The sequence below is a fragment of the Puccinia triticina genome, chromosome 10A (assembly GCF_026914185.1).
Source record: "Puccinia triticina chromosome 10A, complete sequence".
NCBI classification, from domain to species: domain Eukaryota; kingdom Fungi; phylum Basidiomycota; class Pucciniomycetes; order Pucciniales; family Pucciniaceae; genus Puccinia; species Puccinia triticina.
Window position 1 is genome coordinate 4,386,606 of NC_070567.1, and position 18,244 is coordinate 4,404,849.

The window sequence follows — 18,244 nt, forward strand, 5'->3', positions numbered from 1 at the left end:
TTTGGTTTGACTACCCACACCCAACAGCCAAACGGACGAAAGAAATTCATGTTCGGAGTTATCTTGAACAGTAATCCGACCGGACTCTTTTTGCTCTTTGCCAGTGAAGGCAGACAGTTAGTGGTTGCGGTCGCTGTCCGGACTGCTTCACCCCACCATTCAGGTGCCAGATTGGCCTGCATAAGCATGCATCAAGTCATGTCTATGAGAGTTCGATTAGCCCGCTCCGCCAGTCCGTTGTTCTGCGGAGTGTACGGCGGCGCCACATTGTGTTGTATTCCTGCGTCCTTGAGCAGCACACCAAGGGCCTTGTTGCAGAACTCTCCCCCGCCGTCCGTGACGAGTTTCTTCAGCGTCTTTCCGGTTTGATTTTCAAATAGCCTCTTGAAGTCCCGAATGGCCTCGACTGCTTGACTTTTTTCCTTGAGGATTGCTGAGTGTATGTAGCCGGTGTACTGGTCGACAAGTGTAAGAAAGTATCTAGCACCCCCATTGGAGGCCGGAGAGATTGGGCCAACAAGGTCGCCATGTACTACTTCTAGTGCTTCATTGACGTTCTTGAAGTGACTGTTGCAGGGTTGCCTCGTGAGTTTTCCGAGCATGCATGCTCCACAAGCACCAGGTTTCGTCATGTCGATAGGTATCGGCAGCGCTGTCGCAATTCGCTGAGCACAGGCATGTCCGAGCCTGTTGTGCCACTTCACAAAGTCGGATGACACGGGCAATGCTTCAGTGAGCAAGCTAACCTCGAGATTTACCGGGTCCATAACTCCTTTTATCTCTAGCAAGTCGTTGCTAACGTCGACCGCGAAAGGCTTCCCGTCGTCTATTTTGACCGCAAACCCGTCTTCTCCTTCCTGAATGAGCGCTTTGGTTTTTAGCAACTGCACGAACGACACTAGATTTCTGGTGAGCTTCGGAACGAATAGAGCATCTTTCAGGGTTAGGGTCCCCCCATTCTCCAATGGCAGCACTGCATCACCGCGCGCCGTCGCCACCAATTCACCGATTCCACTACCTGTGACGATTCCAATGCTCACCAGCCGAGTCTGTTGGAAGTAGCCTAAGGAGTTTAGCATATGGTTGCTAGCTCCCGAGTCCAAGATTGTAGTTTGTCGTTTTCCGACTTCCGCGCTTGACAGATAGCTGAAGGAGGGCCTGATTCCGCTTTGAGTTTCACCTTTGTGCTGATGGGTTGTCGTGTGGTAAGAGGAACCCTTTTCTTTCTCCTTCTTTTCCTTCTGCTTTTCCAGATGTTCCTGGTAAAGTTTGGGATTTACCGTCCAGCAATTCTCCGAGGTATGATTAGACGCCGGATTGTGCTTGCCATCATAGCATCGTATGGGATTGTACGGTTTCTTCTTCTTGTTTGGCACATTAGTGATCAGCGCAGTGGTAGTTCCGCTTCCAGAGCTTCCCTCAGTCGGAGCTTTTTGTTTGTTGGAGGCTTCGAATCGACCCACTTCGCGCAGCCGGTTGATAACGAACTTGGGTTTTCCTAGTGAGTTCAGATCCCCGAATAGACTCTGCATTAAGAATGGCCGTTTCTTGGTGATACGACTGATAATGCTGCAACAGATGACGAAATCAGGAACGATCATTCTGAGTGATTCAAACTTGGCTAGACACTCTTCAATTCCAACGATGTATGTGGCCATGTTATCGTTAAATTGAGTGTCTTCCCACTTTGCCCACACCTCGTAGCTCGCCAAAATCAAATCAGATGCGTAAACCGATTTAAACATATTCCAGAGCTCATAGGGATTGTTGCAATTGTTTTTCTTGACTATGGTGTTGAACACGCCATCGGTGAGATTCGCGCATAGCAGATTCGCTGCTTTCTGAGCTTTCTGTTTGGCTTTGGCTGACATATTGGGAAGAGGAGGGTCATCGATGAATCATTCGAGGTTGTATTCGGACAGAACCATTCGAATTTTCTTCTCCCAAATCTCGAAGTTGTCGCCAGAGAATTTGGGCACCTTCATCATAGGTCTACCTCCGACGCTAGAGTCGCTTGACCCGCCATCGTCGATTTCGGCCATGTTTTCGTCTTGCTCCTAGTCTCGTGATTCTGAGGTACTGGTGTAGCGTCGAGACTGTAAATCTGAAAGATTTCAGGAAACTAAGATTTACATTGTAGTTAGATATTTGTTTTAATCTAAATACAATCTTTTGTTGAGCTGAAATAAAAAGGAAATAAGTTTTACCTAAGAGCAAGCGACAAGCCGCTTTCTACTTAAGTTAAAGATAAAGAAATGGAAAGGGTGAACCGGATTGATGTTTTGCTATCTCAAGAGAGAAGTCGAGTCGTCCGAGAGATCTGAGAGCAACAGTTCATCACTTTTAGTTCTCTTGAAACCTTTTTGGTTCTTACTTGGATAGAGCCTTGCGCTCTTTTCTCCTTTTCACTTTCTGAAACGGCGCAACAATACAGCAACGTCGTCTGTTTTAATGACAAGCCCGTAAGTCTTTTAGCCTTTTGTTTCTGCTATTGCCTTTTGGCCTTGCGACGAGTGCTTACCGATTTGGTTACCAGCGCTTTGCTTGGAATCGGATCCGTCCGCGTTATCCTTTTGGTTAACGACGTCTAGTGAAGTTATAAATGAGGCATTAGCTCTCATCTGTATCAGCTCGACAGATTTAGACCCAGCCGCTTACCTTTGGCGCTTGCTGTGGTTATTCTATCTGCGAGAGACTTGTTGCCGAGTTTTTCCGCAACCTTAATCTTCCTGCTCGCGTGCGTGGCACCTGTTCCCATCCAAGAGATGTGGTCAGTTTTTCTGCCCCGCTGCGGCGGTTCTGGACTGCGGTTCAAGGTTTGCTTTGCTCACCTGTCTCCGCAGCTGATTGGGCTCCCAACCTCTTTCTCAATTTATGAGACTGAGGTTGTTCACTTAGGCGTGTATCTTCACAAATTGCCATGTCTATTTCAATAGCATACCTCCAAATAGTTCTACTAGCGCTACACTCCTTGAAAACAGTTCAAGGAATGGATGGTAGTATACCTAGTGGTGTTATCACAGCCCATGGAGGTAAGTACTTCTATCTTTTTGCTTCCCTTTTGTGACTGCACTATCTTACAATGTCAGAAAAGGACTGATTTTAAAAATTGATGGCTCTAATCTTGGATAAAAAAAGACTTGCCAGGTACAGATATGAAGATGATATCTGGTGGAATGGATAATGTTGGCAAAGGTGATTGGAAACCAACAGTTGAAATGGATATATCCATGAACAAAGATGATCATGGGATGATAGAGAACAATCAAATTCCAAAAAATATGCATGATCTTTCTCTTCAGGAAGATTCTTTGGATAAAGACGTAAAAAGAAAGAGACTCTCAGGTTTCAGTAATCTTAATAGCCAAATAGATAGGGAAAGCATTGATAACTCTTTCCATGGTAAATAATTCTTTTCTCCACCTTCACCAAAATCATCATATGACTGATCATGATTCTTAACAGTGAATGCTCAAGCTATGATGGAGGAGATCCAGTCTTTGCATGAAGATACCAGATCATTTGCTCCAAAGGAATCAGAATTGAGTACTCATAAGAGAGAGATCACAAATTTGTTTCAAGAATTGGAAGTCTTTCAAGCAATTCTAATTGCTCATACCAGGAATAAACTCACAGACTCAGGGGCAGAAAAATCAACCTTGGGAAATTTTGGCCTTGATGGTAAACCTATCCGCTTTTCCCGTGAAATACATAGCAGGCTAAAAAAAGATTTGGATGTATCTTAAATTTCAAGTGAGATCATCTCTAATGTCCAGTTGGCTCAAGGATTGAAGCTTTTATTTCACCGAATGAATTCAGAAGAAATTCAGGACTTGAGTTCATTGGACGACATTAGTAGGATGCACCTTGAATCACTCCAAGAATGTATTTTTAACACTTTGAAATACATGGTACGGTACAATTTCATCACAGAGGAACATGTTAAGCAATTTTTTGAAGATGACAAAACAGTGGAATTTTCAATTATCAATTCATGTTCAAAATTCCTTGATCTTGATATCATGGGAGGCTCAAGCAGAGATATGGTGAAAAATCTCTTTTCTAAATCAAATTATTTGGATATTATGGATGGGAGTGAGTACAATTTTCAATGATTCATTTTAATATATTTACAGATATTTAATTGACTTTCTCTTTCTTCTTTTTGGATATTACTTTTCAAAGTTCTAAGTGAGGATCAAGAAAGAAAAGTCCCTCATGATATTTTGAAAGGCTATAACATGATTTACTTGGATTTAATTAAGGATCCAGTTCCTCAAACTGCTGATCAATACAACATGCTTCGAGCTCAAATTCAAGATGAATTTGGGGTGCTGATGAAGAAGGTTTTTGATGGTGATAGTCTGCTGAATACATTGCAAGACTTGAGAACATCTATTCAAACACCTCGCCCTGATGAACTTCAGTTTAGCGGCGGCAAACAACGCAAAATGTTGCCTAGCACTTTGGTCCCAGAAATTGAAGATCCACTGATCTCAATGGACAAAAAATCTGCAGAGGAATTTATTACTTATAATAAAGATTCAAAAGGCAATTTACAAATATCATCAGTGAATTTAATTCTTGATGATGCATTCACGATTCTTCATGGAAAGATCCAGAAAATTCCTCAACCAAACCGTAGATATCTGGACGTCTACAAGCATAAATTTCTCACCACACTGATAGACTGGGTTGAGAATGTTATGTTGGCAGCTTGATTGTATGGTTCCCACAATTTGGATGATCGGATCTATCTCATGACATCTTTATACTAGCATTCTCCCTGTCAAGTCTGTATTCTGATTCCTCCACTTTCTTAATACTTATGCCTTCATGGAGACCTGCCATTTGTTTGCCATCAGAATATTTTTTCTTTCTTGTTTGGGGGAGTCTTTTTGCTTTTTTGAGTTCTGGTTTTGATATATTGTTTTTCTGGTTAATATTTACATTTTTATCTGAAATTCAGATTGTTGACTGGCCTGCTGGATGTTCGAGGCTCTCCCCCGGGGGAGGGCAGGTCAGAGTGAGCCGAGCCCGGCCCAGCCGATCGGAAGCCAAAGAAATGCTCAGCCAACCACAACAGCACGCACTCCTCCTCGCAACCATCCTGGCGGTGGCAGGATACCCACGAATACTGCTCCTGCCCCTCGCAGCACTCGCCGCCATCCTCAGCTTCCTCGTCGGAACATCCTACTGGCTCGAAAACACCCCCGACGAACAGAAACCGACCCTGCCAGCCCCACTCTACCACCACCTCAACTTCGCAAGCCCAGCAGCCTACTCGGCAGCACTCACCAAACACAGCTGGGAGACTCACACCGACTGGCGCCAGGAACCCCTCCATCCAGCACTCCGGCCAAACACACAGGATGCACTCAACAGGCTCATCGAAAAAATCATCACCGAGTTTGTCTGCAAGGTACATGCGCAAGAGCCATCTGGTCTAGCTGATATATGCCCTGAGACTGACTGAACAGTTCTGTACAGTGGTATCACCTCATCTCACCCCCCAGCAACAACCAACCGGAACCGGAGGACTCCTTCTCAACACCCGCCTTCCCGCTCGCCGTCGAGAGAGCTATCCGTCACGCACTGCGCATCATATTCGATAGGCTTGCAAAGGTCGACTTGGCCAACCTGATCATCCACAAGATCCTGCCCATCCTTACCACCCACGTTGCAGCATTCAGGCAAGCCGAACACGACCTCAGAGGCGGCGGCGCACTACCCCTGCACGACCATTCACGCCGATCCCGAAATGAGTCGAGAGGCCGTCTCTATCGCGCATTCTTCAGCTCAGGGAATGATGAGATCGATTTGCTACTATCCAGGCTTCACGCCGACGTTCTTCGAAGAATGAGCCAGGAGGCCGAGCTCAACAGCCCTTCCAACCCGGGCGAAGAACCCTCCAGCCGGCTTCATCCGGCCGTCGATGTGCCCACGCCCAACTCTCAATCCTCCGAACAGGCTCATCTTCGAAAACTGCTCGACCTGCTTCTCCCACTCATCCTGCCCCCCTCAGAAGCCAACAGTACCGCCGTCAAAACACTGCTGGTTGACCTGCTGAGCGCTTGTGTGATCACACCGCTGATCGAGATGCTTTCCGACTCCGATTTCTGGAACAGGTTGATCGAAGAACGCGCTGGGAACGTGATTCGTGAACAGCGCATGGTCGAGCAATTCAGACAGGTCTTGGATCGCCAGCTCTCCTTTGCCACCCCTTCTTCCTCCTCCAAGCCCGACGGGGGCGCGCCTGGTGCGGGTGCCTCAGTCAAACCCAGCACAGGCTCCACCGCACAATCCAGCCAACAACCGATCGCCACAACAAAGCACAGCGGACTACCCGACTACGAATTTGCATCTACCGGAAACATCTCCATCAGAAGCACCGCCAAAGAATTCGAGCGATTTTCGAGGTCAATCCAACGCTGTAACACGCTTTTTGACGTCAGGCGGCTCAAAAACGACGTGGAAACTCAGATTCGCAAGGCAGAGGCAGAGTTATTCGGTGGCTTTGACCCCGAGCAAGCAGACAAAAACCTGCAAAATGACTCCACCATCAACCCCACTCATCCGACACACTCTCCAAGCGAGCTCACCAAGTTCCTCGAACGGCTTTCTGCTGCCCGAGACATCCTGGATCACCGACTGGCCGAGCTGGGCGGCTTGAGCGGCCCGCTCATCAACTCATGGCCACCTACTGATTCACCAGGTGGTGGTGCCGACCCACATTCTTCAAACTCATTAAGGACGCTCGAGGCCTTACATAAACTCCAGCCCAGTCGGAGTCCAACTCAAATCCTCCAAGAGATCTTACGAGACCGAGAAAGTCCTGCACTCTCATATTTCACCGAGTTCATGGACCGTCGCCAACGCGTCAAGCTCATCCAATTCTGGCTAGCAGTCGAAGGCCTCAAGAACCCACTCGAAGAAGATCTCGTTTCCAGCCCCGACAGCAAGTCCGTCAAGGTGCCTGGTAGATCGATCCCAGACAAGTCGTATCCAGCCTCGACTCACGAGGGAGCCCTCGGAACCAATCAGCTTCCCCAACGGGACTTGGACGCTATGAAAGCTGACATCCAGGCGATCGTCGAAATCAACTTTTCGACCGTCGAAGCCACTGAGCTTCTGGGACTCAAGCAGACCGAAGTCGTGCCCTTGCTCAGCTTTCTTTCATCCGAGCTCGCCGAAAGCTATCAAGCCACTCGGCCTACCAACCTCCAATCCAGCTCGACAATCAACACGAACCACCACAACAACAACCACAAGATTTATTTTGTCTCAGAGGCCCGTACGGCCCTGTTTGCCATGCAACGTAAGGTCTTCGATCTCATGCTGGCCGAAGATTTCCCGGCGTTTGCGGCAGCTGGCGATCTTTATCTCAGAGCCACCGCCTCACTAAGTCGCATGAAATCATCATCTAGTGCATCTGCTGCTCTCTCACCTCCAGGACTGGTTAACAGCGAATCGTTTCCAAATCTTGTCGATCTCAAGGCCTCCAACCCCAAAGCTCGTCTCACCACCTCACTCTCCCATAAATACTTCCCTGCCACCAGGCCCCAGCCTCTCTCGGAGCTCGATTCCCCACGCCCTGCTCTGTTGGCCGGCTTGATGGGCTCGAACTTCAACGAATCATCCGCCAAGAAAGATGGCCCATCCGGGATGGTCAGATCCAAGTCCTTCAACGGCTCGCTTCCTTCAGTCGAATCGAAACACGACTGCGATAGTCCTGATTCGATTACCAGTCCCATTCCGCCCGCCGGAAAGAGGGGAACTGGGATGCACAAGTCCAATCCATCTACCTCGAGTATCATCCACACCGTCTTACGCTCCTCATCCACCGACCTCACCAAGCCCAACCGTCGCATCCTTCCTTCGCCCGTTCCGCCCCAAGTGACGCTCCAAGAAGCCTTCGACGAACGACTGCCGGGCGAACGGCTGACCGGGCCCACTCAATACGATCAGCACATGCTGTCGCTCTCCAACTACACCTTCCCAGTCAATCTACCCTCCTCCCAATCCTCGATCAAGTTCCGGCCGATCCACCAACTACAACCGGCCAAATTCCAGATGTCCCCTAGCTTGGACTTCCTCATCTCTCCCTGTAAGGGCGATCGGGCACCCCTCTTCGGCGACGATGTCAACTTCTCCATCCGGAATGCCCCCTCAGCGCGTCCCCTCTCCCACATCGACCGGACCAACGCAGCGCCGAGCTCTCGGCCCAGCAAACATGATCCGGTGATGTCGCGGGATGCAAACCTTGCCTTACAAGAAGCGCTCTCCTCGATCATCTCGACCTCTGACCAGAGTCCCAGCATAGGCTCAGTCGAGCTGCCAGAGCGCAATAATAAACCACACAACTCCGCTAGGTATCGTTCCTCGTGCTCGAGCCTTCTAGGGGACGAGAGCGGGAGCACCTTGGATTGGTCCCTCGACACTCGGGACCGACGCCTGAAACTCGACCTCCCTAAGCCGCTCTCCCGCTCTACCCCAAGCTCGCCGGTCTCCAAGCCCTCGCAACGGAAGGGCCTTTTTGACGATGACGATGAAGACGACGACGACGATGATGAGGAGGAGGAGGATGAAGAAGAAGATAACCTGTTGTTGTTCAAGCCCACCCAACAGGGCTCATCCAAGCGCAGGAAACGAGCCGGCCTCCACCGAGAAATCTCCCGCCCGATCCAAGCAGGCTCATCGACGACGGTGACGAGTGTTGCGGAAGCGGACGAGCGGATCATGAAGTTGGAGAACGAACTGACGGTCTTGTCGACCCTGATCCGCCGGGCAGAGCTGACCGGGAACAAGCTGGAGATCCGGCTGGTGAGGAAGTCGATCGAGTCGGTGGGGATGGAGCTCTCGGAGGTGATCTATCGGAAGACGCGGCTGATCCAGCTGAAGGAACTGGCCCTGGGCGGCTTCCGCGCCAAGCTGGTTCCCGGCCGAGTCAAGCTTTCGATCACCGGCACCGCCCTCGGAGGCCACCATCATCACCATCCTTCTCAGCCATCTAACAAGGACGAACAGCTGGCGACCACCGGGCTATTTAGCGCCTTATCCCCAGAGAAAAAGAAGAGCTCCGGCGGGGGGCTGAGTGGGCCACAGGAATACGTGCTCTATAAGATCGAGGTGCACAAGCTGGCCGAGGACGGCAGCTTCGGGTCCGGCTGGATCGTCCATCGGCGTTACAGCGAATTCGACACCCTCAACCAGGCCCTCAAGGCCCTCTACCCGATCTCTAGACAGCTCGACTTCCCCGCGAAGCTCTTCGGGTTGGGGCTCCCGGCTACCGCTGGCCTCGGCTTCAACGTGCTCCCCTCTACCGTCGCCAACTTCGGCGGATCATCGCTCCATCCTGCTAAGTCTAACCGGAACCAAACCTTGATCGAACAGAGACGCTTGGGCCTCGAGCGGTACTTAAAGGTTTGTTTTTCTCTCCTCTCTGTTCATCTTCCATTTGTTCGGATCTGAACTCTCTCTCTCTTCTGGTGGTCGTCTAGGCTTTGGTCCAGATTCCCGTGCTCTGCGAAAGCCCCGAACTAGCCAAATTCCTCTCCCGATCGGCCTCGTCGTCCACGACGACAACGAAGACCGCGGGTGGTGAGGGAGGGGTCAAGACGGGTGGTGGAGGGGGTGGGATGGATCCGATGACCCGGATGAAGAAGCAGGTCGAGTTTTTCTCCGACACCACCAGTTTCGTGCGCTCGATCTACAAGGCGATAGTCAGTGGAAGCGGCGCGTCGCAGAACCCGACGGCCGACGACCCCCACTTCTTCTCGCCCTCCTCCGCACAGACCTTGGGCCAGCCAACATTGCCCCTCTCCCCGTCGTTCTCCTTCTCCTCCCAGTTCCTGCTCGACTGCTTCCTCAAAGGCTTCCAGAAAAATGCCCTCTTCCCCATCCATGATGACCCCCCTCCTCCCCACCATCGGGACTTGTCTCCACGGAGCACGAATGGGGACGCGATCGAGATCACAAAGCTGGGCAAAGGGAAGAAGAACAAGACTCGGGCTCAAGAAGAGGACGAGCAGGAAGAAGAGGAAGGGTATGCAGGCTTCGGTATGGCCACCGATCCGCGCCTGCTGCACCTCTCGCAGAGCTTCAAGACCCTCGAAGCCGACCTACTCACGCCCTTCACCCAACCCATCTCCGCATTCCTGATCGAGATCTTCGACTTGAACGACCACCATCAATGGCTGCGCAAGCAGGGCATCGTCATCATCTTGCAGCAGATCCTTGGCGGGACTATCGAGCGGTCCGTCCCCCTCCCTTCTCCTCTCCCCCCTCACACACGCACAGTCTTCTGATGGTTCTTTTTGGTGTGTACAGGAAGTTCCGCGAGGCGGTTGCGGAGTTCTTAGATGACTCGCACCTCGCCCACCTGGTTGCCAATCTCGAAGCCACGCTGGGAGCAACCGACCCGTCGTCGTCGGCTGCTGCGATCCGGTCGATCGAAGAGAAGCTGATGACGTGCGAAGGCGCCTACCGCAAGCTCTCTGCAATCATCCCCGGTCCGTCCCTCCCTCCCTAGTCTCCCTCCTTTGTCTGCATCATGCCCCTTGGCCGGCGCGGGTTTGCTGACGCCGAGAAGCATCGTGCGCCGATCAGATTACGCCGCCGGCATCCTCGGGAGGTCGAATGCTCGGTCGGCAACCAGACGCGCGTTCTCCTTGCTCCAGAACCGTAGACTGAACAAACATCTTATCTACTCGGTTCTTGACCAGGTCCGTCTTCTCCCTTCCCCTTTCCCCTCTTTTCTCTTAGATACTCATTTGTTTGTGCGTGTGTGTGTGTATGTTTTGGGGGGTGATGGGCGATGGTGCGGATGTACTTTTTTTCTTAGGTTATTAAGACTTTGTTTCCGGAGTTGATTGGCGCTTTGTAGCTACTCCTCCGTCCTTCATGAGAGCACCAGAGTATGCACTGAATAGATACTTGAATAAACTGTGTAAGACTAACAGGGTTCTCAAAGTCGAGGCATAAATGTGTACTTGAAACCTTCTTTGCAGGGCCTGTCAAGTATCTGCTCATGTGATCTGTGTATGTTTGCCTGCAAAGAAGGTTTTTATGGTGGTATGGTACAATAGGGGGTTTCAAACCACCTCCAGAAAGTCTTGCAGATCGGACTTTCCTGGGAAAATCCCCCGCCAAAAAAAAACTACTGGGACCTGGAGTTTGAGTCCCCCCAAATGGTCAAGAACAGGAATCAGTGGTTTTATCTCATAAAATTGTGTTGCAGCTGGGGTCCTGAAGTGCCAAAGGCCCACAATTGTGCACCACCTTGTGAACCTTGCCGCACTTGCCATTGAGACCAAGAGTTTGCACCCAAGACTGTGCTGATAACACACACCACTGCTTCGTAAACTCAATGACCAGCACAAACCAGCCATTGAGAAGCTTTGAGTCATCTCCACAACCAGCTTGTACAGGCCATTGAGCAGCTTGAGTCCTCTTGCTGACTGGTTTGTACTGGTCATCAAGAGGGTTTGAGTCCTCCCAATGACCATGTGGTGGGAAGATGGTGAGAAAAAAACTCCCAGGGGTTCAGTTCTGTTTGGAGCTAAGGTCAAAAATGATTTGTTTCTTTGTTTTGGACTGGTTTATCCTGATTTCCTGGACCTCCTGGAGGGTCTTGCCAGTCAGGAATCCAGGTCTGCAGGAGATGTTCCAGGAGGTGTTTTTTTCCTGGAAAGTGTGACCTGGACAACTTCCTGGAGGTGGTTTGAAACCCCCTAATGTGATCATTTTTAACCCTAACTGTGTGTTGTATGCACTGCATAAACTATCCGCTTGGAAAAGTTTGTCCAATAGGTTGTTGGGCAAACTTTGACCCTTGATTTTAGCAGCCCAGGCCCAGCAAGTGGCCAAACCTGTTGGACAAAATAAGTCCAACAACTGCTTTGAAAAGATTGTCTGTGAGAGATTTTTGATCTGTTATTGATTACTATCAGAGAGTGTTGCAATGAACAGTGACTCAAGTAGCAGAACACAAGGTGATGGTGACTTTGTGGAAGGATAATTTCATTGCATCATGAAAGAAACAAAAAGTAAAAAGGAAAACTCACCTGAAGCAGCAGAACACAAGGTGATGGTTATTTTGTGGAAGGATGAGGAAATACTTCCACATCTGCTGCTCCAGGTGACTACACTACTAGATGACACAGGCTATGAAAGGTGGAGAGCATGTTGGAAGCATGGAAAATACAAACACCACACTTCAACACCCCCCCTTGCTGACAACCTGACAAAAGAAAGAAAAGGAGAGAGAAGGAAAAAGGAAAAGGAAAAAAGCAAGAAGGAAAAGAAACATTAGACAATTCCAAACCAGGCACAGTGTTCTTCTAGAAGTAGGTGGTTGGTTGGTTTGTTTGGTATGTTGGCAAGCATGTCTTTTGTTGAAACATGTAGGACCAAGATTTTACTGCTTTTTACACACTCTTGAGTGAAGTAAAAGCGGGCATTGATGTGCTTTGTTTGCGCATGATGTTCCAGATTCTGGGTGAGGGCTTCATCTAGATGGTCACTTTGAATCTGGATACTTGCAACCCTTTTAGTCATTTCTAGACATCCACATTGGCATCCAACAGTGGATACACTCTGAAATTGGCAGGTACCTGTGCAGGTATCAGCGGATACCCGCCCCTCAAAACCCACTTATGATTGTTTGGGGTGCAGGGGCATGTACACCAAGAAACCCATTCCTCACTCCCGCATGCCTGCATACTTGGCATGCGGGACTGAGATGAGTTTGGGCAAGATCCCTGTGCTGAACTGGCTTGTGAACTTGCTTGGGATCATCCCATTTGGGTTGAGAAAGGACAGGAGCAGGCCTTGCTTGATCATCTCATTGTGGCCCTCCTTCAGCACCACACTCAGCTGCTCATCCGTCAGGCTTGCCAGATAGGTCTGATGGTCAATTTGAGACAAGCCCGGTTCAAATACATTGCCGTACATTGTTTGCAGTGCTTGGAACCGTTCCACGTCCATCTCTCCGCCAAATTCTCCATGCTATAGCAGGGTGGGCTATAGACTATGCAAGACAGGTGTGCAGCTGTGACAGCTGTGTGAATGGCACGTTAAATGAAGGTGAAAGCTCAAAAGGGTACATATGTAATTCATACTATGTAGATGAGTGCAGAAAGGGAAAACAACGGGCCTGCAGGGTCTATTTATACCCTGCAGCTGAGAGGAGGGAACAACCGTAAAGAAGGTTCTCCCTCAGGGAGAGCCCTGAGGGGCTTGAGGCGTAACAAGAATATGAGGGAGTAACCAGCGTGGTAGTGAAGGCGCATGCGCCGGTACAACAAGCAAAACGGGCCTAAAGCCCAAACAGAGAAACGTCAAGGGGAAATAGAAGGAAACCATGTGGCGCCCTTGTTGTCTTGAGGCGGAGGCGCACGTGTTGTGAAGGTACCCAAGCCCGGTGCAAGGGCGAGGGTCCAGATTGAATTGTTGCAGAGTCAATAGCACTATGAAAAAAACTTGAGAAACTGGTGTCAGTTGACATGCCAGATCCAGGCTGATACAATGCCACATTCCTGAGTTTGTCCAGCTTTATTCCGGGTTGATTCCATGTATTTTTATGGATTAGCTCAGGCTAAGCAGTATGTTCAGACTCTGCTTAACCACACCAGCCACCACACTAACTTTGTGCACAGTTTGTTTTGAGCTGCTCAGCTGGCACAGCAGAATACATACAAGCACCCTTTCAAGCGGGAGGCATCCCTCCCTCCAACAGACAAGGCCACATACACCCACCCACGTGGACCAGGAGGAATAGGGATTCCTCCCGGTCAACAACATAAAACGACCGGGAGGAATTCCTCCTGCCCCTGGTCAACAACGCAACACAACAGTCAACCAGGCGGAATACCTCCCGGTCGACAGCTATATGCAACTGTCTTGCCTGGGAGGACTCCCTTCCGGTCAACAACATAACACAACAGTTGACCGGGCAGAATCCCTCCAACAGTTGCCCGGGAGAAATCCCTCCAGGACAATGGCCTTGCATAACAGTTGTCACCTGCCGGACAACTGCTTCATACAAAAGTTGTCCGGGAGGGATCCCTCTTGCACAACGGCCCCATACAACAGTCGCCTAGGAGGGATCCTTCCCGGACAACTGCTTCATACACCAGTTGTCCGGGAGGAATCCCTCCCGGACAACAGATACATGCAAGAGTCGCCCGGGAGGGATCCCTCCTGGCCAACTGCTTCATACACCAGTTGTCCGGGAGGGATCCCTTCCAAACAACGGCCCCATACAACAGTCGCCTGGGAGGGATCCCTCCCGGACGACTGCTTCATGCGAACCTGAATGTAGCCTAAACAAAGATCACCAATTTAATTTGGTTGTGGATTTGCAACAACAGCAAAAAAAAAAAGTGCAACAAAAAAAAAAGCAACCGACATGCCGAGTAGCCTCCCCGGGAAGCGGGTGCTTTTACTGCTGGAACGGACCAGTCATCAAGGCTCAATGACCGGAACAACTTGGCCATCGAGGGGACTTGTGTGTTACCCCTCCCCGTGGCCGGTTGTACCGCTTGGCGCTCATCTACATATGTGTCAGCATGTGTCGGCGATCACGCTCGATGGCCGGGTAGCTGGTCCGTACCGGTCATCAAGGCTGAAGAACTCTTGATGCCGGGTGTGTATAATCTACTTTCTCGTACATCCGGCCATCAAAAGGAGTGCGAAATGTCCTTTCAATGGCCGGCGCTTGTACAGGTCATCAAGAGCAACACACTACTCGATAGCCGGCCATCAAGAGGGGGTACACACTCCCATCAATGGCCCGTCTATTCCGGTCATTGAGGGGAGTGCGAACCTTGTCTTGATCATTGTCAGGTACACACTCCCTTCGCGACCTGCCATCCGGCCTTCAAGAACAACTCACCAACCAAGCCGTCGATGGCTGACCCCGACCGGTCATTGTGAAGGGATCAAACTACTCCCCTCAATGGACATTTTGTTCCGGCCATTCTGGTCCGTTTCAGTATGACCAATACCCGCGCCGGCGATTGGTATTGGTCATACTGGATGAGATCCGCCCGCGGCTGGGTGGGAGGATACGTACTTGACCATTTTTTTTGTGTGTACATAACCATGGTGATTCTACCAAAGCAGAATTGCTTAGGCTAGATTCATCTCCCCCTGCTTCATACACCAGTTGTCCAGGAGGAATCCCTCCCGAGCGACGGCCCCATACAACAGTTGCCCGGGAGGGATCCCTCCTGGCCGACTGCTTCATACACCAGTCGTCCAGGAGGGATCCCTCCCGAAAGACGGCCCCACACAACAGTTGCCCGGGAGGGATCCCTCCCGAACAACGGCACCGTACAACAGTTGCCCGGGAGGGATCCCTCCCGGGCAACTCTTGTATGTATCTGTTGTCCAGGAGGGATCCCTCCCAAACGACGGCCCCATACAACAGTCGCCCGGGAGGGATCCCTCCCGGACAACTGCTTCATACACCAGTTGTCCGGGAGGAATCCCTCCCGGACAACAGATACATACAAGAGTTGCCCGGGAGGGATCCCTCCTGGCCAACTCCTTTGTACAACAGCTGTCCAGAAGGGATCCCTCCCGGACAACGGCCCCATACAACAGTTGCCCAGGAGGGATCCCTCCCGGACGACTGCTTCATACACCAGCTGTCTGGGAGGAATCCCTCCTGGACGACAGATGCACACAAGAGTTGCCCGGGAGGGATCCCTCCTGGCCAACTGCTTTGTCAAACAGTGATTCAAGAGGGATCCCTCCCGGGAGACTCTTGCATGTATCTGTCAACCGGGAGGGATCCCTCCCGGGCAACTGCTGTATGGGGCCGTTGCTCGGGAGGGATCCCTCCCGGGCAGCAGGTGTATGAAGCAGTCGGCCAGGAGGGATCTCTCCCGGGAAACTCTTGTATGTATCTGTTGTCCGGGAGGGATCCTCCCAGACAACTGGTGTATGAAGCAGCCGTCCGGGAGGGATCCCTCCCAGGCGACTGTTGTATGGGGCCGTTGTCCGGGAGGGATCCCTTCCGGACAGCTGTTGTACAAAGCAGTCGGCCAGGAGGGATCCCTCCTGGGCAACTCTTGTATGTATCTGTTGTCCGGGAGGGATTCCTCCCGGAAAACTGGTGTATGAAGCAGTCGTCTGGGAGAGATCCCTCCCGGGAGACTGCTGCATGGACGTTGTATGTATCTGTTGTCTGGGAGGGATTCCTCCCGGAAAACTGGTGTATGAAGCAGTTGTCCAGGAGGGATCCCTCCTGGGTGTATGTCGAGCTTAAGGCCTTGTGTGTTTGCTGGAGGGATGCCTCCCAGCAACGGTGCAACAATTACATTACTTGTAATTGTAATTTTGTGTAACATCACCATCTTTGCCGCCATTACAGTGTACTTGTATTGTAATTATTTCTTGATACACTACACTGTGATGCCTAGGTATTGTATTGGCAGCCTGTTACAATACAGATACCCTGTAGACAATGTATCAAGTACGCCAATGCAATACAAACCAATTACCAATACATCTTGGTATGTACTCAATTCAGACCTGTGGCGCCGCCAATCATGACATAATCCACAAAGCCTTGCCCCTTAACTCCGGAATTGCTCTCTGTCTCAGCCTTCAAGTCCAACTCCTCCTGACCATCATCACTCCGATTCCTCCTGACCATCATCACTCCGATTCCTCCTGACCATCACCCCTCCAAACCCTTGCTTCTTGGCTGGCATCCTTTGCCCGCCAATTATTGATCCCCCCTGCATGAGAATGTGATGGCTTCTTTGACTGACACACCCAACCCTTCTGGTACACTTCCCTCACAGTCGCAGAACCCAAAAATGGCCCCCAATGTTCCTTCGCGGCCTCAATCCCGGCAATCTAACCGTATCGTTACTCCAGTCAAAACACATGCCAATTATGTTCAAACTAGTCGTGATACTCGTCAATCTCTAACCCGCAACAACCAGTCTGAAACCTCCAACAATGAAGAATCTTCACATCAAGCCCCCAAAAAAAACCAATCAACCAGCAAAAAAAAGAGCCAGCCACGACTATCAAAATCTTCAAAGGCTGGTCCGAGTTCGACTTCAAAACAAAAGAGAACACCGGTCTTGAAGAAGAGGAAGCAAAACCTAGCAGCTGATGAGTCTGAAGATCACTCCGAATCTTCTGAGGATAAGGAGGACAACTGCGAATCAGACTTAGATGAGGTGACTGCAGCCATGAATCTTCCCCAGGACTCGGATAATGAGAACGCGAAGATGAAGAAGAAAGTTAGAGGCCCTGCATCGACCCAGTACAACGCAATTGAGTGGTATTTTGAACCTCCAGTTTATGGTGAAGGCGAAGTGAGTTGAATTTATTTGTGATATGTTGAGAATACCTTGATAATCTGAGCTTATTATTGAAATTTTTCTCATTATAATCTTCAGACAACAGGACCAAAGCTATTCTATCGATGCAAATGGTGTACTAAATTATACAAAAGGGGGAAAGATACTTGCTCAAACCTTGTGAAGCATCGAGATGGAGACTCGGGGCGGATGCCTTGCAGAGGTAGGAAAGATGCGATCAATGACGGAGCGAACTTGCCGGTTACGGTGAAAGACAAGGAGGCTGCAAAGTTGAAAGCTGCTCCGGCGAGCAAGTTTCTACTTGGTGGCTTGTTTGACAACAGGAGCCTCAACCAACTTCTTGTCATGTGGATCGTTCAGTCTGCTCTTCCTTGGACCCAAATCCAGGATTTTATGCTTGGAGTGGCTTTCAACTATGTTCGGCAGGGAATCAGGATCTATTCTCGCACCTGGGCTGCAACCAAAGCTCATCGTCTGTACATCAGCTTGCAGGAGAAGGTTTTGAATACCCTGAGAGTCAGTCATTTCTTTGTTTTTTCTCTCTTAAATTGCAATGACCAGAAGCTGACCTGATTTGTCAAAACTAGTTAAACAAATCTAAAATAACACTCATCCATGATGTATGGACAACAAAAGGTAATCACCATGCGTTCATGGGGATAGCCGCGGCCTACATCTCCGACGACTGGATATTTAAGTTATGCCACTTGGGCATGAAGTATATTTTGTGGACTCACAAGGGCAAGTACCTTGCAGTGCCCTTTGCAAACATCATTACCAAATCGTCCCTTCATGAAAAGATAAGTCTTTTTGATTGATTTTTCCATTACCACTTTCCTATCCGCATGAATGTCTTCATAACTGATGAAAATAATCTAATACATTCTTGCTCAGAC

At 50.0% G+C, this 18,244-nt stretch overlaps 3 protein-coding genes across 3 annotated transcripts in view; all 3 read left to right on the forward strand.

Annotated features, from left to right (window-relative positions):
• Positions 1-3,468, forward strand: part of PtA15_10A416 (uncharacterized protein) — a gene marked incomplete at both ends in the record, with an annotated part of 39,874 nt that extends 36,406 nt beyond the window's left edge. The window contains one exon of the mRNA XM_053160589.1: positions 3,466-3,468. Within this exon, the coding sequence (XP_053024548.1) occupies positions 3,466-3,468 (3 nt within the window). The remainder of the gene's footprint in view (positions 1-3,465) is intronic.
• Positions 3,469-5,065: 1,597 nt separating this feature from the next.
• On the forward strand, positions 5,066-10,885 carry PtA15_10A417 (uncharacterized protein; the record flags this gene model as incomplete). Its single annotated transcript, XM_053160590.1, has 6 exons — positions 5,066-5,422; positions 5,491-9,423; positions 9,501-10,255; positions 10,330-10,487; positions 10,609-10,724; positions 10,844-10,885. The coding sequence occupies 6 exons, from the start codon at positions 5,066-5,068 to the stop codon at positions 10,883-10,885; spliced, it is 5,361 nt and encodes a 1,786-aa protein (XP_053024549.1).
• Positions 10,886-16,832: 5,947 nt separating this feature from the next.
• Positions 16,833-17,351, forward strand: PtA15_10A418 (uncharacterized protein; the record flags this gene model as incomplete). Its single annotated transcript, XM_053160591.1, has 1 exon — positions 16,833-17,351. The coding sequence occupies one exon, from the start codon at positions 16,833-16,835 to the stop codon at positions 17,349-17,351; it is 519 nt and encodes a 172-aa protein (XP_053024550.1).
• Between the last annotated feature and the right edge of the window lie 893 nt (positions 17,352-18,244).